At 43.9% G+C, this 23202-nt stretch overlaps 1 protein-coding gene across 1 annotated transcript in view; it reads right to left on the reverse strand.

The window, feature by feature from the left end:
- NOD1 (nucleotide binding oligomerization domain containing 1) overlaps window positions 1-23202 on the reverse strand; it is a 384901-nt gene that overhangs the window by 6274 nt on the left and 355425 nt on the right. Inside the window, exons 9-10 of the mRNA XM_086942080.1 lie at window positions 17832-17915; window positions 7120-7203 (exon numbers count right to left, since the gene is read on the reverse strand). Coding sequence (XP_086798206.1) covers window positions 7120-7203; window positions 17832-17915 — 168 coding nt within the window. The remainder of the gene's footprint in view (window positions 1-7119; window positions 7204-17831; window positions 17916-23202) is intronic.

Consider the following 23202-nt stretch of genomic DNA (forward strand, 5'->3'; position numbering starts at 1 on the left):
CAGAATACTCATAAGAGTGTGGGGGGTATCGCATCTGATTTGTTTTTCCTGTCCCTCAAGATTTCTTTGGAATGACACAGAAATAGTTGCATGGTCAGTAGAGCATTACTAGCTCATCACACGGGCATGGGTTGTGTTGTTTGGAGCACAAGTGCACTAGTTCTATGTTTAAAGAGCTACTGCATAAAACTGCGGACGCTAATACTGAATACGTGCATCACACTTGGAATGTGATTAGCATTGAAGGGCCTTATCACAGCTAATCGTCTTACAGCTAAGGTCGCATCTACATGATACTTTGCGAGGCAAGAAATAGGTCTTGGTTGCTGCGCGCTGTGAGTGAGTGTGCACAGGTTTATCTTTAATCATAATTCACGGCCCTCCCAAAGCATCGAATAATCGCTCCACGATGGCCAGTAGGCTGTTCTAATTCTCCTTGATCTCTCAGCTACATACAACATTGTCAACTATGCTATCTAGCTGCACAGGCTTACAGAATGGCTGAGGGTTTTAGGCATAGCCCTACAATAGCTTTTTAGATTCTTTTTCATCCGTAGTCAGCAGATATGTATTTCTTATTATTTGTCTTTCTCCCGTAAAGTACAATGTCGAGTTTGCAGGGACCCTTGCTCTCCAAGGATTCTCTTGAATATTTAGCTGCTTCCACTAGTTCAACTTTTAGGCAGTTGTCAGGTGAAATTCCAGCTATTACACTGATGACATACAGATACACATCCACCTTGCGAACCGCATGGAGAAGTGGGAAAGTATTATAGAGTGCCTTGGTCACGGCTACAATTGGATGAATGAAAGCTACCTTTGTCTGTTTGGATCAAGACTTGAAGTCCTAAATAGCAGGGGAGGCTGGGTCATAGTCTCGCCTATTCAACTGGCCTTCAAACTTGAGCATCCATCCCACAGTTCAGAAATCTGGAGGTTCCTCTTCAGTTAGGATCACAATTCCTCCCCACAAATCAACACTGTGGTCAAGGAAGCCAACTTCCAATCTTCCCTCATTTGGATGATCATCTATCTGCCAGAAACTGCCCATTAATAAGAGCTCACATGCTCTAATGTATGGCCCAAGTTGCACAACTTGCACATGGTGATAACCGAGACCGCAGACTTTGTGGTTACAAATACGTATTGATTCAACATATTTTTTGTGTATGCCCGAAGTTACTAAAAGAACGGAAGTCACTAATAAAAGCACTACTGAATAGTAGGAACATTCGAAGGTGCAGGGAAGCCGTAATCACCTGGCTTGACAGGTCCTCAATCCCTCTAGTATGCAGGGGGGTGAAACTTTTAAATGTGTATTTAAAGGAAATTGGCTGAAACTCCGTGGAGATCGCAATAGACTTTCATAAAGACAAGAACTCCCAAATCTCCATTTTAAACGAAATTTTAAATAATTGATGTATAGTAGTATGTTTTAGATCAACCGTGTAAAAATTCTACTAATGATTTTACGTGTTTAAATAAGTATCCACTAGTACTATTATTAGTGTCATTGGTGTAATGGTTTTTGCTTTTAAAAGACCGATCACTTGAATAAATAAATCTTGAAATCTTGCCCAACTTGCACATGGTAGAAGAAGTCGGCTACTCACCTGATTCAGTTGGTAACATGTAATGTGTAAGTAGCCTATTGACCGACCAGCACAGGAAGGCTGATGTCCTTCCCTGACTTTCATTTGGTTGTTATTGAAAGCCTTCTGCTGTAGCAGTAGTAGCGTCTGCTTCATCTGTTGTGGAGAATGTCGCATGTGGACCACGACTAGACTATGACACAGTTCCTATTATGCAGGCTATATGCAAATTTCACACAACAGGGGTGTATTTAACTGGCTTTTTTGTTAGTGGTAGAAAAGGCAAGGAAACCCCAACAGGGTGGAAGACCTTCCACTTTCAGGCTATCTAAGGCCTGGAACTCCTTCTCGAGCCGGGGTGCCTCTCTAACTAATAATCCATTAGAAAGCAATTAAAAAACATGACTATATGTTACCTTGAGTAAAGTGTTTGTCTGCTCCTTTTAACACAGTCATTACTTTCTAATTGAATTACGTCGCCGTGCTCGGTCTTTATGATGCTAGATATGTGCGGCCAGCTGCCTGTTGCTCTCGGTGACTCTCCTGTTTATCAATGTACAGATTACCTCCAGCTTCTGCCTGCTATATGCTTTGTACTGTGGGATGTGTTTATGTTCTATCATTATAATAAAACTGATCGGATGTAAAAACATATTTAAGCAATGATTGACTTTTTTATGTAGCGCTCATGCATTGTGGTCACTAGTGCCAAGACAACGTTTGTGGTAATCGCATACTATACAAATATTAAATAACAATATTATAGCACAAACTGATATGATTTGCAGAAAAATAGCACAAACTAAATGATAAATCATTATACAAATATCATAATTTTGGTGCCTCATTATTCCCCAACATTTTCACCATCAGGATGGTGATCTGAATAGAAAATGTCTAGCAAGACCTATAAGACCATGGCTAAGAGAATTTCTGGTGTAACCAGTCTTCTACTTGTATCTAGTGTGAGGTGTCCTTGAAATTCAGTTTTCATGCAAGACATTGGGCAAGTGCATTTCACATAAAATGCTTATTTTATCTACCCCTCATGAGTGCCTTTAGAATAATATTTTGCTCTGGCAAATGGTAGTAGTAACTGACATTGCAGCCACCCTTGGCATAATGGAACCCAACTGTGTTATTATGATGGTTCTGACATAAAGGTGGTAATGCTTGCCATTTTGTGGGCATCCCAGTCCGTCCTCATCCAACTCCTACAAGGGAAATCAGACTGTGATGGATCTGCTTCTTCCTGACTAGAAGGACGCAGTCGGTCAGCTTGGTACAATACACCGCAGACGACTGACACCTCATCTGTGGAGTTCCACAAGGATCCTCCATGAGCCTGACCCTCTTCAAAGCATACACGATCCCTCTAGACAGCATCAACTACTCTCACACATCAACATCTTCTCCTACGTTGAGAACACAAAACTCGTTCTCTCCATCACAGACAAGTAATCAGATCAAGTTCAATGCCTGCATGAAGGAAATCGCCCACGAGAGGAAGACCACCTGTCTAAAACTGGTCAACAACAAAACCGAAATTGGATCAAGGGAAGAACACTGGACTGTGGGACTCACTGGATGACCAAAGGAGGTGGGACCAATGTCCCGACCCCCCAACACCACCACATTCCCCAGGATCGTCTTCAAAGCAAACTTCACATGACCACCCAAGTCAACACCATGACCACCTCATTCTTCCACACCCTGAAGTTGCTAAAGAACATTTTCGAACGGCTTCCAACCAGCACCTGGAAAACAGCCCTTGTCACAAGCAAACTGGACTATGGGAACACCCTCTATGCCGGGATCAACGTAAAAATCACCAAAAGGCTGCAGACGTTTAGAACCTGGTGGCCAGAATCACTCTCAACCTCCCACGCTGCAGTCACATCACACCACATCTACAGGGGCTCCACTGGCTGCCCACTCACAAACAAGCACAATTAAAACTCCTCACCAATACTTTCATCGCCCTTTGTTACACTGGCTCAGCATATCTCAACATTCCCATCTGCTTTTTCAAACCTGCCATATAGCTCTGCTCGTCTGGACTCCTACTTGTGCAAATCCCACCCATTGAGAAAACCAGTTTCCGCCATTCAGCCTTCTCCTATATCCCTCCTCAAACGTGGAACAACCTGCTGCTACACATAAGAGCCTCCCATTCACTTTTTGAATTTCGCAAGAACCTTAAGACCTAGCTTTTTGAGGAGTCCCATTAGGTCCTAGATTTGTCTAGGCTCACACCTGCTCAGCGACATGATACCTTCCCAAATGATAGGATGGTAGTGTACTCTCTAAATGTATATAACACAACTCCACTTAACACAATGCAACTTAACATACGTAATGCAACACAACATAACATACTGTAACATAACATAATGGAACTTAATGTAACATAACAATGTAACATAACATAATGCAACATAACTTAACATAATGTAACACAAAATAACGAAACGTAGTGCAACATAACACGCTCTACGGGGCGCCCTCTACTCCGGAGCCACGTCCAAGCTCATCAACAGACTTCAAAGAATCCAGATCGCCTCTGCACGCCTGATCCTCGAAGTCCCGCGCCGAGACCACATCACCCCCCACCTGAGAAACCTGCACTGGCTCCCCGTCGCAGAAGAATCTCCTTCAAACTCCTGACTCACGCACACAAGGCACTCCACAACACCGGCCCAGCCAACCTCTACAACCGACTCTCATTTTACGTACCCAACAGGAAACTCCTCTCCGCCAACCTGTCACTGGCCACCGTCCCACGCATCCACAGAACCACTTCCGAGGGCAGGTTCTTCTCCCAACACGCCGCCAAGACATGGAACACTCTCCCACTCTTCCTACGACAAACTGAAGACCCACAGACCTTCAGGAGACTACTCAAGACCTGGCTCTTCGACCACTAGCAGCGCCCCCCCCCCCCCCCAGCGCCTTGAGACCCTCGCGGGAAAGTAGTGCGCTTTACAAATCCTCTGATTGATTGATTGATTGATAACATAACACAACGTAACACAACGCAACATAACTCAACATAACACAACATAACATTACATAACCCTGTCCACCCCAGGTATAACTCTGCTACTTCTTAGCATATTATGGGCCCAATTCTCATAAAATGCTTATAATGGCACTATTTGACATATAATGTTCACCCCTGAGATAGTTATTTATGGGCACACAATGTAGACTCTATCTACATTTGGAAGAAGGACAAATCAAATGAGTAGTTGATGAAATGACAAACTAATATTAAGTCATTAAACACTTATTAATTAACAATCAAAAAATGCTAGAATTTAGGCACAACAATTGTCATGAAAATAAAAAGCCTTTTTCTTTGGAGAATGTAGTCTCTTTCCCAAAGTTAAAAGCTTGTAATTGGTTGCAAAATGTGTGTATTTTTATAAATGGACAAGTTAATTCTTGGGGACAAAATTATTTTACTTACAAATATATAGATACATGAATATGCAAAACTGAAGTCTGATAATAATCACTAGTGAAGTGAGGTTGGTGTAGTTTTCAGCTATCCCAGGCAGTAAGCTCACCTTAACCTGCACAATAGCTCTGGTGGCCATAGCATGAGACTGTGAGATGCCTGCATTTGGTATTTTGACTCTGTCTCTTCCAAGTACAAGACAGGGGAAAGGGTGGGATGGAGACATAAAAGGAAAAAAAAGAAAGGTGCTGTTCAAAATGACCGTCCATGTGAAATTGTGTTTGCTGGACTGCATCACCCATGATGTTTTACATACTATTTCAGGGAAACAATGCTGCAAGGTGCACTGAGGTGCCATTTTCGCAAACATTTCTTTTTGCAGGTAAACATCCAACACCCATGAATAGTATCAGAAAGATTACTGCATGTTCCATCAAAATCTTTGGCGTTATAGCACAACGTACAAAAAAATGTATTGTTTCAGCTCATTTTAAAAAAATGTTTTGGGATGAGAACCTCCATGAATCCCCTGGTTCAATAGGTATTGGGTGATTTGAGGGTCAACAGCTGCTACTGCTTAGTGCCACATTGACTGGAGCCATCTTGGTGAGCACAGGTCCAGGATCGGAAACTCAATGCCCTTACACTACACTTCTCCCCAAAAATCTGCATGAATATCACTCCCCTAGATTTCTTTAACCCCTTTGCTGCGGGGGTAATTCCCCCACGGTGCGGGGGTGAGGGGGGTTGAGCACGGCGCCGCGGTGCTCATGATGAGCCCAGCTCATCATGAGTCACAGTGGAGCTGTGCTCATGATGAGCTGGGCTCGTCACATCCCCGCCCACTGATTTATACTCCCGCACAGGCAAGGAATTAATCGCGCGTGGGTGGCGAGCAGACGTCATGACGAACCCAGCTCGCCACGAGCACAGCTCCACTGTGACTCCAGCTCGTCATGAGCGTCGAAGAGGTTAACATACTGTGAGTTCCTTTTAGGCAGTCAGTCTTAAGAAATTAAACTGGTTTGCTTTTAATGATGAACTCTTGCCAATATAATAAATCCTTTTGCTTCCGAGCAGTGGGCTAAGAGGTTCCAGAGGTTTATCTGTTTGACATAAACCGTGCTGTGCTCTCTGGTCTGAGGTGCTCTACAGTCTTCACCGCACCACAGCTCCTTCTCTGATCAATCATCTTATATATCATACATGGGATTCTGCAATTCCCGTATTATAAGCCAGTTTCTAAACTCTTTATAATTGGCGACTTCTGAAGCACTCAGTTATCTATTATAAAAAAAATGACAGAATTCAGCTGTACGAACTTATCGCAGTTGAGTTCTGATGTCACAATGCCTGCTGCCAGAGCCACCAGCTGAGGGGAAAGGCATGCCAGATAACAAACATATTTAAAGCAGTAGTTTAAAGAAGGAAAACGATACAAGGCTTTTCTTCATTCTGCTTAATTTTTCTAGCTCGACCTTGTTAAGCAGAAAGCTGATATTTAAGGCAATATGTTTTTCTACACTCCTTAGGTAAATATAGAAAAGTTAGACTCTTTCTGCCTGTGTCTACTCATTCCGTGATACTGAGGCTTTTTCTAAAAAAATTGTTTATATTTAAATGATTCAAATATCTGTTTGCAACAAATATCTAACAGGTTTTTTTTGTGTTCAATTTTGCACTAGAGATTCTATTTTTATTCTTCATATTTGCAAAAATGCTCTCTTTTTCAAATGATAGAGCTATACACCAAAGCTTTGAGTGGATTGGAGAAAAGTGATGGTTTGACCATGTATTACAAGAAATAAATTACAACCTGCTGTACATGATAATGAAGCTACCTGTCAGCACAGAGTTCCATAGCTTATGAAAGAAATCGGCCTTCGGCCTTGTTCCTCTATGTGGTCATGGAACTCCTCAGTGACTTGCAATATCCTTATAATGTACAGCAGGGGGCACTTTCTCTCATATAAATCTCAATAATTGATCTCAAGACTACAACTACATTCAATTACTTTCCTTTGTGATGTCTCCAAATATAACATCAAGAGGCCTTGCACTCACCAGAGGTTTTTCAAAGTCCGGTTGATTTTCAGCATTTCGGCGAATCGCTCGGCAACCTCATCATTGAGTTTATTTTCAGTCAGCCTAGTTCGGAGACAAAGGATTTCAGTAAAATACATTGCTTAGGAGCAAATATCTATATCTACTTTTGTGTACTTATACATACTATAGTAAATGTCAAAAGCATCTCAACTGGGGACAGACATGGTGAGTTTTTGCACCGCTTTTAAGTGATACAGCATACTCGGGTATGCAAATACACTTTTACTTTTTCTGCAAAACTACCTCAATTGTTCCTGTTTCTTTTGAGAGAACTTTACACAGAGCCATAGAAGAGGCAGCTACACTCCAGATATTCTACACAATGTTGGAGGGCCCTGGTTTCTACTCAGACGGACTAGCTCTCAATGGAGTCCATGCATAACCATTATTTTCAATGTGCCGCCCATAAGATGCTTTATCTAAAGTCTTCATTGGTGCCAACGGAAGCATACAAATGTCCTGGTGGACACCTGTAATGCCTGGAAGAAATGTTACTGGGCTCCTACAGCAATCCTGTGCCTATGCTAGTACTCCTGGTACACTACAGTTAAATCCTTCCTCATTCCTAAATCTTGGTTCTTGAAGTTTCTTAAATTGATTCTAAAGATACACCAATATATTCAATAAAAAAATACAAGCAATTGAACCACTATTTACATTTTATAGTCACCGTCTTATCTACTACCTTAAGCTATAACTCGGACGATTATTTTCAAGCACAGGAATGTCTCCAGTCTTGGACATCTTCGAGGAAGAATGCTCAAGACTGAGTACGTCATGGCATACTCACGAAGAAATTTTGAGGTTTGAGAAATGATGGCACAATATCACTATTTTCGGTTCACTGCCCCGTGATATATCATCTTATTTTTTAATACTTTATAGACTTTAGCTATGCAATAGCTAACATACGTAGCGAAAAACAAATAGTAACTTTCATAGTTCACTATACTAATTCAATGCTGATCCTTTATGGGTTCCGGAGTAGCGTGCTACTTGCCGAAAATGCGCTTCAACACCTCGTCTGGGGTAGTAAGCGATATATAAATGCTATTACAATAAAATACAATACAATGTAACCTAAAACAATTTTATTCCTGTACGCTTGTTTCTCTCCTAGATCTTGGAGTAAAAACTGCTTTCCACTGATACTGGAGGTCAAAGGCTACTAGACCACTCAATAGCATTTCATACCCTGAGCCTACATCCATCCTTAAAACAATATCTTTACATCTGCTTGCTTTTATGTTTGTAAGAAAGGTTTTACTAATTTCACAACTGTTATACCGGTCCAGCATTGTTGCCAAGATTCCTCTCAATTTACATTGGATGTACCTTGGTATGTCACTAGCCAAGGTTTACCAAAACAGTCTGAGATTGCATTATAATATTAAAGATGGACCTCTGCAAAGCATATGATGAAGAACATAAAATAGATAAAGCCTTGGTGCGAAAACGAGGCATCTGATAAAGGAAGGGGAATCTACCCATGGCATAGGTGGATTACGTGGGTGAATCATTGCCCAAAGTGGAGGGCTCATGTATGGTTACAAGGCGAGCCTCATCGAATACAGAGTGAGGATGATACCTCCTCCTAATTGATGCCTGGATGGAGTAACTGTGTAGGATGTATCTCAATGTTAAAGATTTTCACCAAATCTTAGCACAATCAGATACAAGATGAGACTCATTATCCACCGCCAACCCTGATGCTGGCGTTGGCATGAGATGACTATAAGAGCGTTGGACCTTATAAATAGGTGACCGTGTCTGCTGTGGTGTTTTTCAATTGTGATTCTAAATAGCAGTCCCACTGCAGCCATCAGAGAAATAAGCAATGACAAAGTCAATATTTCAATATTGTTTTCATACATTTTAACTGCCACACTTTTTGTATCTGCTTAATTCAGCTAGAAATAATCTCAGAGGGCGAACTCTCTGCTATTTATACTGTGCATAGTTTAAGCACACATACGGGTAAGCGTGCTGACCCAGATCCCCTGTAGTGTGCCGTACAGGAACCTTATGCTCTATGAAGCATTCCATTTCAAACCTTACGTTCATATGACAAAGAGCTTTTCCCAAGCCTCCTTTGTATTACCTTACTGTAGTACTAAATTGAGGAACAAAAGCCCCTACTAGCCGGAATTAAAAGACTAAGGGCCCGATGTAGGTAGGGCTTTACCGATCGGTATCGGCCGAAAATACCGATTTTTGGCCCTTACCGATCGGTAAACAGCCATCGAGATGTAGGGGACCAAAAACAGAACGAATCGGATAGAAAACCGATTCGGAATGTGTACCGAATGTGAAAGAATCCGATACGTACATACCGAAAATCGGATATGTAACGAATCGGAAAAACACCGATTCGGTTACAAAGACCGAATCGGTCCATGTACCGAATCGTTAGTGACACCGAATCGGAAAATCACCGATTCGGTCCCACTACCGATTCGTTAGCGACACCGAATCGGAAAATCACCGATTCGGTCCCACTACCGATTCGTTAGCGACACCGATTCGGAAAATCACCGATTCGGTCCCACTACCGAATCGTTAGTGACACCGAATCGGAAAATCACCGATTCGGTCCATGTACCGAATCGGAAAAAATACCGATTCGGACATGATCCGATTCGGAAAACATGCCGATTCGTATAAATCTCCGATCGGGAAATTCCCCGATTCCGACAGTTGGGGAGATGTAGGGAGGCACAGAAACACCGAAATCGGCTCAAAATCGGTAGAATTCACTCGGTATTTACCATGGATTGCAATCAGGTGGTAACCAACTCCAACCCATATAAACAGTCCCAAAATGCATTGCAACTTGCAGGATGGCAGCTTTCTATGTCATTGCGAGGCGGCTACGGCTACAGCAGGAAGGACTGAGGGAATGGCTAAGAAATGAACAGGTCTACAGACAGAGGATAACCCTGTTCATGCTCACTGAGGCTGAGATCCTACAGAGATACAGGCTGGACTCTGACACCATACTTGAGCTCATCAGGGACCTTAAGCCATACTTGGACCACCACACCCCAAGGGCACACGCCATCCCTGCGCACGTCCAGGTGCTATGCAGCCTACACCTGGTAGCGTCTGGCAGCTATCAAAGTGGAGTAGCAGCAGCAGGAGGGGTGAGCCAGAGCAGCCTGTCAAGGTTCTTCCACATATTCCTTGACGCCATGATAGACAGGATGGACCAATACATCTCATTCCCTGCAACCCACGCAGAACTGCTACAAACCAAAGCGGACTTCTACCAGATGGCACACTTTCCCCAAGTCATCGGTTGCATAGATGGCACGCATATTCCGATTTGCCCACCAGCGGACACCGAATACATATACCGCAATCGGAAATCGACACACACCATCAACGTGCAGGTGATCTGCAATGCCAAGTGCACCATCACAGACCTGGTAGCAAAATTTCCAGGGAGTACCCATGACTCCTATATATTCCAACAGAGCGGCATATATGCACGGCTGATGGCTGGCGATTTTGGAGAAGGATACCTCCTAGGTGAGCCACATCATCAGACCCCCATAACACATAGTAGGTAGGTGTAATACATGTATGCATGTGTCTAATGTGACCCCTTTCTCTTCCAGGCGACAGTGCATATGCCCTCCGCTCATTCATACTCACCCCCTACCTCAACCCCTCCACACCCAGCCAAAGGAGGTATAACCGGGCCCACATACGCACAAGGAATGTTGTTGAACGGACCTTTGGCATCTGGAAAAGTAGATTCAGATGCCTGCACAAGAGTGGAGGTGCAAGGCAGTATACCCCCATCACCTGCTGCAAGATCATAGCTGTATGTGCAATGTTACACAACCTTGCGGTCAAGAAGGGCACTGAGGTGGAGTTGTCTGACTACGAGGACTATGACGACGACGAAGCTGTGCCACTGACACAGCCAGCTGGGGTGTGTACGCCATGTGATGGCAGATACAGACGTGAGGAGATCACTGAGAACTATTTCTGACTGAGTACAGATGCAAAGACAGCTAAATGTTGCTTGGAAAATAAACTTTTTAATAGTGATGCACCACAGTTACATCACTGAAGTGCATAGAAAAATGGAGTCTGTCAAAACAAATAAAGTCCAGGGTTCTGGTATGATCATCCCCCCTTGCCAGCCTATTTTTTGGCCCGCTTTCCAGACCCACTGGGGTGTCCCTCGGCCCCCTCCGAATGGCCAGCAGCATCAGCGGAGCGCCTGGTGCTCCTCCTTGGCTCTGATGCAGCGCTGGCCGGGCTGCTGCGGCTGCTGCTGTCACCAGCATCACCCAGGTCCAGGGCAGGATTGGAGGCGGCGTTTGATATTAACATGGCCTCCATGGCCGTGGTGATCCTGGCCATCCCCCTGGTCAGCTCAGCAGTATGCTGACTCTGCACCGACTCCTGATTTGCGCTACGATGGCACAGCTGTGCAGTCGCCGCTGCAAGGCGGGCCATGGCCCGGTTGAGCACCCGGGCATCCCTCCTGCGCGCAACCTCATGCTCCTCCTGCCTGGCAGAGGAGTGGGTGATGGCAGTGGTCAGCCTGCCCAACCCTGCTGCCACCTCCTTGTTGCTGTCCACAACAGCCTGGAACCCCTTCACCAACTCCCCCATCTGCAGGTTGTGCTGCAGGAGCTGGCGTTGGCAGGCCATGGTGGATCTGGCCTGTTGGCGCTGGATTTTGACCATCTGGCCCTCCAGGCCCAGGAACACACTGCCCTCCCGTGCTGGTGCAGCAGTGGTGGTGGTGGTGGTGGTGGTGGTGGCACGGCGTCTGGCACTGCTGCCTCCGGCCTGCTGAGTGGGCTGGGGTGCCACTGGTGGTGGTGTGGTGCTGGCCGGTCCCGGAGCCCCTGCTCCCAGGACAGGTAGGACGGGTGGCAAGGCCACGGTTGTGGCAGGAGCTGTTGTCGGCGGAATGGTCTGCCTTGTTGGGGAGTTGTATGGGGAAAATTGCAAGGGGGGTGAGCTGGGCAGTACTGGGGAGTGCACTGCCTGGAAATCAATCACCAGGACTCCCTCCATTCCAAGCCCTGGGGTGTCTCCTTCCTCATCCTCTTCCTCCTCCTCCTGGCCAGGCTGGCTGGTGCTCGGCCCTGCCACTGCAGTATGTGATGTCGAAGCTCCCTCTGCTGCCACAGTGGTGCCGCCTGATGGTGCCCCTAGGTACAAAGAAGCATTTGTAAACTGAGTGCCGATGTATTACAGTCAGTACAATTATGGCATTCCACATGTCCTTGCATCTCCTTACACCGTGTCACACTGTTTCCTGTCTTGTGATTCTGCACTGACATATTTGGCTAACTCCTGCTGACTACATGTACCATGATGCTTGTCTCTTGTATGTTGGTGACAGTACAGTGCTGGTGTTTGCCTATGCATTGTGTCTAATGGGGAGGTGTCTGGTAGGGTGTGTCATGATGCGCATGCTTCTTACCTGTAGCTGTGGCCATCGCAGTGCTGTCCAGGGTCCCGATCCCTACAATGCTCTCCCTCTCGATGGTGCTGGAGACAATTTCCTCCAGCTCGGTGAGGGGTGGCGCCGGGTTCTTGCCTCCTCCGGTGAGTCCTGCCTGCCTTTGGAGGTCGGCCAGCTTCCTCTTGGTGAGGCTGCGGAGGTCATAGAACCTTTTCTTAAGTTCCTCAATGGACCTGGGGGTGACTCCAGCAGCATTGACCTTCTGGGCGATGTCTGCCCACAATCGCCTCTTGGTGCTGTCTGGCACGTTGAGGGACAGCTTGCCAAAGAGCTGGTGGTGCACCCTCACCACCTCCTCAACCAGCACCTGTAGTTCTGTGGTGGTGAATTTGGGCTTCCTCTTTTGGGAGGACTTCTGGCTTCCTGCCTGATCTGCCATATTCTCTTGCTCCTGCTCAGTCTGCAACCTCCTTCTCCCACTGCTGCTAACTGTGTGTTGGGCTCAGGCAGGCTTTCCAGAAACTTCTAGAAACTTCTTAATTGGCTGCACCTGCCAGGGTTGCCACTCCCTGTTTGGGTGGGGGAGGGGGAGCCACCTCATTGGCTGAATCGCCTATTGCCGAGTCTGCTTTTACCGATTCGGTAAAATCCGATTCGGTAAAATCCGATTCGGTATTATCCGATTCGGTAAAAGCCGAATCGGGTCATGCAATGCATTCCTATGGGCTTTTTCGCCATGGGTCTATGATTGCCGAATCGGTTTTTACCGAATCGGCTTTTACCGATTCGGTATTCGCCGAATCGGAAATATCCGATTCGGTGGTAGCCGATTCGGTATTTTCCGATTCGTTGTTGGCCGATTCGGTAATTTCCGATTCGGACCGAGCTGAATCGGAACGTACCGAATCTCATTACCGATGCCGACCGAATCGGTCTTCAGTCGGTATTTTTTTCCTACATCTCGTTTTCCGATTTCAGAATACCGATTCGGCCCGCCTCGGTATTTTGAAATCGGAAAATCCCGTTTACCTACATCGGGCCCTTAATGTGATTAAGGATGAAGGGTTTAGGGCTAGATGTAGGTAATTGTACTTTACCGATTCAAAAATACCGAATTTTACCGATTCGGTATTTTCGAATCGGTAAATACAATGTAGATAAAAAGTCAGTGATAAAAAAAACAAATCGTTAAGATTCGGTTTTTACCGAATCGGTAATTACCGATTCGGTAATTGCCATTCATTCTTATGGGCCTGGAGGACCATAGGAATGAATGTTAATTACTGAATCGGTAAATACCGATTCGGTAAAATAGGGAAAGAGTCAAGGGTGGCAGGGTGTCACTTTGACACCCTGTTACACCCCTGAATAGTGCTGGTGTGCACATGTGGCATACATACATGCCCTAAGGGCATGTATGTCTGTCACATGGCACAAGTGTAAATGCACAGATTTGCATTTACAGAGGAATTCCTTATTTACCACCAAATAATAGTTGGTGGTAAATAACGAATCCTTAAAAGCACAAAAGCACTCTTTAAAGTGCTTCCTACATCTCATTTACCGATTCGGTAAATACCGAATCGGTATATGATGATTCGGTAAATACCGAATCGGTAAATACCGATTCGTAATTTACCGAATTGGTAAATATACCACCTACATCTGAGAAGGCTATTACCGGTCGGTATGAAAAGCTGAAAGGAGTTTGTTGTCTGGTCCTTGGTGTGTAGACTGACACCCTAGAATGTCTTGTCTGTGGAACGAGATTCATGCTAGCCATTGTAAGCAGTGCAATATACAGACAAACTGAAAACAGAATTTCAGGGATATTTTAGCTCCAATTAGCTGGATGCTATTAGAAAAGAAGGGGGAACACGTCCTGCAGCATCTAGAGACGCTCAGTTATGAGAGAGGAAGAAATGTACCAAGCTGTCTGTTATCTGGAACACTGCCGCAAGCAAATCCGCACTTTTATTTTTCCGTAAATGAGATTGCATAACACTATCCCGGGGATAAGAAGGCAAATGCATGCGAAAGCCTGATAGTTTCAAGTACTCTTTTAAGAGAAGATGGCAGGGGGGGGCTTTCTTTTTTTACTTTTAAAAAAGATGTATTAAATGCAATAACCGGTCTGAACTGCAATATTTTCAAGATGTAAATAGTCAATCTTAAGAAGCCACATTTCAGGGTAACATAGTTAGTGAACCCTAAGACCTATTTGCCATTATGAGGCAACGCATTCGGATGGTAATTTAGAGACGAGTGGTCCTGTGACCCTCAATGCGTTGTATTCAAGTGGATTGTTGTGTTGCATGTTACAGCCAACCTGTGATTTGCCGCACAGCCTGTATTTCAATAAGGTGAGGATCGCAGTAAAGATGTTTGTACCTGCCCCTGCATAAACTGTGATGAGGAAGTGAGAGTTGTCCTTTTTAGAGCAGAGTATGTTTCTTTTGAGAATGTCACATCATCACATTCTTACTAAGAAGAAATATGGGACGACGGGGCATATTACCAACAACTAGCGATAATTATCGCTATGTTGGTTTAGCTGCGACATTTTTATCGCCGAGCTGCGGTGATTTTTATCGCTTAGGAACCTTGCTATTATCAAGGTTTATCTCCTAAGCGATAAAAATCGGCCGCAATGCATGAATATCGCTGAAAAGTCAGCGATATTCATGCATTACCGAGCTAATGCTCTTAGCCATGTTATCCACCTCCCATTGGATAACATGGCTAAGAACTGCTCAGGGGCAGGTGTTAGCTTTTGGAGATATTCGCGCTTAGCGCGAATAACTCCAAAAGTTGGTAATAGGAGATAGGGATGTTAGCGACTGTTTCCAGTCGCTAACATCTTGGCACGCCCACTTTGCATGTCATTAGGGATAAATATCACTGACATGCAAAGCGGGGCACAAGATGGTCGCTATCTCCTACTAGCTGTCGCTAACTGGTGTTAGCGACAGCTAGGTAATAGGGCGATAATTTTATCTCCGCTTTCTTGGCTTTTAAAGCCAAAAAAGCAGAGATAACCCTCCTTGATAATATGCCCCGACATTCCGTAACCTGGAACTCTGTACGCCTTGGCTTCTGTCTCTCAAGTTTACTCTCCGGTCAAGGAGGTGTAGTATGACTTACTGAGCTGATCTCAAAGCCTCTTGCTGGGAGTTACTGTTAAATGTGTGATCCTTGGCTCTGGGAGAGTTTCTGTTGAACTGCAATATTCAGTTCCTGAAAGTTAACTCATTCTAAAATTGGAAGGCCCTGAAGGCTTAATTACACCTGGCAAGACACTAAAAGCATGAAACAACTAGTTCCCCATTTTGTAGATAATTTGGTTAACCATATCCATATATTTTCTTGCCAACCTCTAACTGCCATACATGAGTGAGAGGTTTCGAAATGAAGATAATATAGTAAGTTCTTGTACAGCTGCAAAGTAACTCTTAAACGCATTTGTGCCGTCTCTTAATGCTCCTATAAATGTATTTATTTATTTATTTTATTCTTATAAGGTTTTATATAGCTATGGCTAGACCCGAAGGTATCAGAGCGATTTACATGAGCAGGAGCAGTCAAAAAAGCAATAGTTCAGAGCAAAAAAACAACAGTCACGAGCAAGCAGATTTCTCATTAAGTTAAGGGTAGCAGAATTCTGGGTGGTTCACAGGTTATACACGTCTAACATCTAAATAATAAAATGGAGGTAACGACTCAGAGCAGAAAAAGAGGGTATCAACAAGGAAGAAGAATTTGAAGGGGTAGGGGCAGGGGTAGAAGGGGGGGAGAGCAAAAGATCCCCCCCCCCCCCCCCCCCCCCCCCAAAAATGGACTTCATCTTTCTTGCTAGTCCTGGCACCACCTGTGAGTGATTATAGCAATACAAGCCCAATGTTTTAGCACTTGGGAAACCTTTTATAAAGAATGCTCCACTGAAAAAACAAGGCACGAGTCTGATTTCAAGCTCCTGCCTGAAAAGAACAAATAAAACACTGCTCACATAAGTGCATCTACTTCCTCCAGCTGCAGTCACAGGTGGACAACAAACAAAGTGTGCATGTGGCTGCCCCCAACTAAAGGAAGGGTGAATGCTTGTTTCAGTGCAGGGGAGAGGCATTACCATAGCACAGTACAGTTGCCCTAATGGTTCCTGCAAAATGATGACAGCTTGCAAATATTCGAAGGACGCCATGTAAACATCACTCAAACTGGCAGAAGATGGTGGTGTGTGTCTTCTGCGATGTCTTATTTGTTGTTGCAATTAACCCCTAGGTTCTAAAGGATGTGTTCTCTGGTTCTAAGCCCCTTGCACATTTCAGACAGTTCGTGCTTAGACCTTCTTTCCTTTATCCACAAGTGAAATAAAAGTCCAATTTGTGTTCTTTGTGCCACAATTTGGAGATTGTAGACATATTTAAGTTTTTGGATTTACCCTTGCAGGGTCCAAGAAAGTTACAGAAATATGTCTATTTAAAAAAATGGAAAACGTGCAGGGAGGTGTGATTGTTTTTTAAGGCACCGACACAAGCTTTGATTTGCTACAATCACCCTTTTGCGAGATTCTTAAACAGCAGGAGTGGAAAAATATATTTTTTTTTTTTGCGCTTTTATAAGTGGTGGGCAATATTTCCAAGTGTTTGCAGTTTTTAACTCTGTGTAATTTGAGATGGCAAAGGGTGTGAAACCCTTGAGTAAACACAGAAGCTAAATATTTCCAGAAAACAGAACATTCTAAATTCAGCACCCAGTCCTTAGCGTTGGTTGGTCAGAGTCTCCTCAAACAAACTAATAATTGAAACAAACACATAGTCAACTTAAATAGGTTAAAGAGAAATGGGTGACGAGGTTTGCGAGTGCAACTTTTTGTATTGAGACGTCTCTGCACAACAGTTACTTTTTCCACATTCCTCTGGTCACAGACAGCAATAAACACTCACTGAACACAGGAAAGCACAATGTAATGCCTGTAATATAAGCATTCTGATTGCAGCATCAAAGATACACGTTTTTTAATCATCACAGAAATAACTGGCCATTCACTAAAACTGCATTTATCGCTTACACTGGTTGAGCCTTGCATGTGTACAGCAGCTGTGTACACACATCACAGGCTCGCCTGAGTGGCAGAACGCATAGTGACAAACACTGATTCCAGCATGCAGAATTGTAACAGAGCTGCAGCTTTTCCCAGATGATTCTGTACTGTAATAAGCATATGTGTAATTACCAGAGTATCCGCAGAGATGTGTTGTGCTGCAGGGCGTCTGCGATGCTCTCGCCTCCTTCTGTGGAGATGCCATTGCAGGCAAGGCTACAAAAACAAGCACATGTAGAAGTCAGGAATGCAGGGCTCTGTTCTGCCAGGCTGCTGCTGCTAAGTGGGTAGAAAGGATTATGAAAGCACCAGGTTTGCCTCTGGCCAATAAAAGCTCTGGGGAGAAAAATACATGGAGTGGTTTTCGGGGCTGAAAGGAGTAACAGCCAGGCCTGCCAACGTGACGGATCCAAACGCCTGGCATATTTTCCCAGCACCCTTTTAAAGAGATATCGCTCACATATATAGTACATTTTATGATTGTCTCAAAACAAAAAATGTATCAAACCAAATTTAACCCGTTAAGCGTGCCGAAAATTCCGCCCCAGTGCGGACGTTCGATTGCGCTAACAGGAATGGAACGTTCAGCGGACGTGCGCAGCACTAGCGAGGTAGTGCACGCGACGACCGCTGAACGTTCCCCGCACTTAAGGGGCTAAGACATATTTGAACAATAAAGAGCTCAGTGCTGCACCGACTACAATCAAGTGAGTATGGGCCAATAATGGCTGTTACAGGCCTTCGCCAACATTTCAATTCTTGTTTTTTTGTTTCTCCTCATTTTATTTGAACTATTCTAACTTTAGTGGGTGGAATATTTTACTAGCATAATAGGCGTCTGCTTTAGGCTATATTTTTTTTAAACGCCTTCACCTTTGGTTCCGGCCTATAAGTCGGGACTTTAACAAGCGTTTTAGCGATATGTACTAATGTCTAGTAGTAAAATGCCAGTTGCAATTTGCAAGCAGGATTTTTGCAACCAGTAAAGATTCTGAAGAACCGATCTTTGTACTAATAGGTTTGTTCGTAGTGGGTTGGAGTCCAACCTATCTCATTGTATATTAATGAGGTAAGTTGCATATTCCGACTCACTATGATACATCGCCATCACAGAGATGGTGGCCTGCTGGGATCAGCACACCACCATGTATGCGATTGCTTATAAATAATGTATTTTTTAATGCTGCTGGTTTTCCTTAACGGAAAACGGACTGTGTATAAAAAAAAGTTATGGTTTTTTTTAAGATTAGGCAGAGGCTCCATTGTCCACAGCCTACTCATGAAGAAATGTTTTATGACCATTCAAAAAGGGTAAAGGGTCCCATTTACAGATGGGTTACCACTACTTTTCAGTAGTGGTCGGTAAAACATTAATGTTTTGCGATTGGATTTTGGCCGCAAAACATTAATACATACCATACCAATAAGGAATCTGTATTTGGAAGCAATGCCCTAAACCCACCGCTTCCAAATACTGAATCAGAATGGTTTCCTAAACATATTTGTCGATTCAGTAACCTGTTCCCAAATCACTAAATGTGTTTTGTACACTCCATAAACACATTTATTAGTATCAAACCCTGCAATTTAACAAATCACATAGGGCTCGATTCACAGAACTAACTTAAGACAAAATCCTAAACTTACTTCTTTTGGTAGTCACAGAAGTTAGGATTTTGTCTTAAGTTTGTCTTAAGACAAACTTAAGACAGACTTAAGACAAAATCCAACTTAAGTCTGTCTTAAATCTGTCTTATGTCTGTCTTAAGTCTGTCTTAAGACAAAATCCTAACTTCTGTGAATACCACAAGTAGTACGTTTAGGATTTTGTCTTAAGTTAGTTCTGTGAATCAGGCCCATAGTAAATGGAGTCATAAATCTGCCCTTTTAATACTATACTTTAGCTCAAAAGGTCCACGGACTCGATAATTCTCGCCTAGGTGCCTACTCGAATCGTGGGTTCACACTCTGCAACTCTGGGCAATAGCTTGCTTAATCTCCACTACAGCCCCACCGCGATGGGATGCCTGGTCTTCACCATGGGGATGACCAGTAGGGATAATCTCGCATGGAAAGGCCAGGACGGGTTCCCAAAGCAAGCGCCTTGAGACCTAACGGTGAAAGGCGTTATATAAGAACGTATGATTTACGATTTATTTCTTTTACAGAATACCATTCTCAGAAAGTATAAATTAGGACAGGAACAAACCAGTATTCCCTGTGAGTTTTTTTGACAATTGAAGTGCTATAATGGTAATACACATTAGTGTATGTTCCACTGAACTAATCATAGAGATGCCTTAGAGTTCATCTTTCCCTATTGTACCTAAGCTGTTTGCCACTAACACCTGGTGGTCTGGTGAACAGAGTATTCAAAACTAAAGTACAGCAGCATAGCAAGCAGAGTACTCTACACACTGACCTGGACAGGGATCTAAAAACATTATTGAAGAGAATAGAAATCTCGAGTAAGGGGGTGGAAAACACTCCCACTGTAAGGCCACATGACTGCATGTGGGTGCCTTTCCTTGTGTAGACCCTTTTGTCCTTCGTCTCACTGTTTATTAATGACCATCTTTAAAAAGGAGGGCTGTTACCCGAGGAGCTGCCGCTGTCTGCAGAAAGCAAAATAATGTTGAACAGTTGCTGGAAAAAGACATCTCAACTCACCAAATTGTATGCCACCTGGAGAAGGCTCTCTCTCTCTTTTGGGAAAACAATCTCTCGTGCAGCAGGAGCTACCTGGACTCATTCAACATTAACAAGGTGTAGTACATCACCTTTATGTCTCATATGCCCCAAGCGAGAGTGAGGCACCTCAATCCTTCCAGGAAGCCATATCTAGTGGGTCTTAATCACTATGGGATAGAGTTGAGGACATCAAGGAAAGCAAGAGGTATCATCCCATGAGTGGGGGTGAGGGACCAACCCCCCGTGTCACACAAGGACATATCAATAATCTGCAAAGCCTAAATTTCCTGTTTGAGAGATCAACGCACAAAGGCCTGGATGAAAACTAAATCAGAGGTCAGCTAAGAGCATGGAAAAGGATCCCAAATGTGTGACACTCATGAACATTCTTGGGCATCCTAAAGCGGTAAACACCCATGTGAAAACATTTACTGCCTCTCAGGATGCTGTGGAATCAGAGCTTTAAAGCTGTTCCTCTTCTTCAGCACCTTCAGATTATCCTGGTGAGGCATACATGGCCTCACCAGGATGATCTGTGGACTCTTCCCAGCAGTAGCCCATGATCAGTCAATTGTTGAACCATCCAGCGTTTGGGTACCCAAGAGACCTGCTTGGTTATCTTTCTCCATGTTGACAGAACACCAGGTTTCTAGTCCTGAGCTTTCATTTGAAACACAATTTTGTTTGGGGAAGTTGTGAAATAAATGTGCTTCCATTGTACAGATTACATTAACACGCCTGGTAATAATGACCCAAAACAGAAAAGCCAAGAACTGGAAACATGGTGTCATGACAACATGAAGCTAGGTGGCAATGTTTTCTGCCTTTTATCCTGAAAGTTTCCCCCATAGACTAGGAACATCAATGGATTTTCTTCAGGAAACTCAAATCAATAGACTACTAGTTAGACCATCTACTGGTCAACACCGCTAAGAGTCTTTTCGCCATCATTGAATCCAAGTGTCTTTGAATCAATGATTCACCCTCAATGCCCCAGTCCAGAGTGTCTGCCTAATTACTGTCCAATTCCAGCTTACCTTGTTTAGGGTAAGCTTGCAATATATGTGCCACAAAACAATGGACTAATTTATGGCCAAGGAACACTTGTTGTCAGACCATCCATTAGGCATCCAATTGGGTACATTGCTTACTGGATAAAGGAGACTCCAGCCTTCTCATCCTTCTGGACTTCTTGGCAGCTATCATTACAGTTGACCATAAGAGATAACTTTGAACCTTGGAGCACGGTCTGTGCTTTAAAACGTTAGCTTGAGCTGTTCCTCATCTTTCAGCACCACAAGGTAATAAGTGTGAAGATAATGAAAAACATCTTGGGAGAAGCTGGGAGTCTATGAATCATACAAGAGAGCTTGATCCAAGCTCTTGCTTTATTCAGCCTCATTCTTGAACCCCTGAGTCTGATCGTTGGGAATGCAGGCTATCCTTCCATCAATACCCCAAAGACATACAAATAGACATTAACATATCAATTATTGAGGATGTCACCACACCACACACATTATATTTCTTAGATTAGATCTCATACTGATCTAGCCATACGCATTCACAGAAAAAAACAACGTTAGTTGAGCGAGGATCATGGCTAGAAATTAAAACCTAAAAACCCGGAATAGCAGGAGACACTGAACCCTGTTTTGTCAAGTAACAACTCTGAATAGCAAAGGCAACGGGAATGCCACCTTCCCTTAAGCAGAATAGGGGCAGCACTTGAAGCAGATATGCAAGTCTTCCTCACCCAAAACCGGTAGAGCAAGGGCAGCAGTGGTGCAAACCTTACATCAGAGCATCAGTGGCAGCAGAAGAAGTCTGCCTCATGCAAATCAGGACCATCAAGAAAAGCACATGTGTAAGCTTCCCAATCATGACAATAAGCAGCACTTTATATGCCCCTCAAAATAAAGGGCAAGAGTGTATGCCTACGTCTCAAAACAGTTATCCAAGGTCAGGGAGCAGTTCACACCGCCAGGCAGAGCATAGATAATCTAGGGAAGCCTAAATCTCAAAAGATGCACAACTAGAAAGGCAGAAGTGCAAGCCTCACCCTCAAATTAGGCCTTCCATGAGAGGTTGCAGGGAAGTCTTCTACAAAAATATGAACAGCATCTGTACACACCTCGAACACAAAACAGATACACATACAGCAGACGCTGGGATCTATGCAGGCTCCCACACACAATATGCATAGCATGGGCGTCAACTGTGCATGCTTCTCTCACAAAACTGGTGAGAGATGGACAGCAATACTGCAAACTTTCCTAAATCCTAAGACAACAGCAGAAGTGATGGGGAGTAGAAGGAGGTGTCATCTTAGCCTGTAGGGGGAGCAGCAGAGGTGCCTGACCACATCAGCTTTGGGGATTATGGACTGAAGATGTTTTGAGTCGGATGCATGTAGAGGAGGTGGTAGTGATGTCCTGGAGACTGCAGTAGAGTCTTGCACCAAGAGTGTAGAGATAAACTCCCTCTGGATTCCAGTTGAAAAGATTGCCCCTCCTGTTGCTCTTCAAATTTTGCCCTCACAACTTATCTTTTACTCAGTTCTTTCAATGTGTCTTTTATTTTTAGTGGATCATGCATTTTATTCCTCCTCTCATACCAAACTGTCTCCAATATAGACAAAAAGGACATTGTATAACGCATTACAATTCTGAATCACAATTTATGATGATTCATTTTTAATCGATACTTGGATCATTTTACACTCATCTATGTTGACAAGAAGTATGGTGTGACAAAATGAAGATCTATAGATGTTGTGCTGACAAAGATGCAATGTGGTACACCGACAGCC

This window comes from Lissotriton vulgaris, chromosome 10 (genome assembly GCF_964263255.1).
Source record: "Lissotriton vulgaris chromosome 10, aLisVul1.2, whole genome shotgun sequence".
NCBI classification, from domain to species: Eukaryota; Metazoa; Chordata; class Amphibia; order Caudata; family Salamandridae; genus Lissotriton; species Lissotriton vulgaris.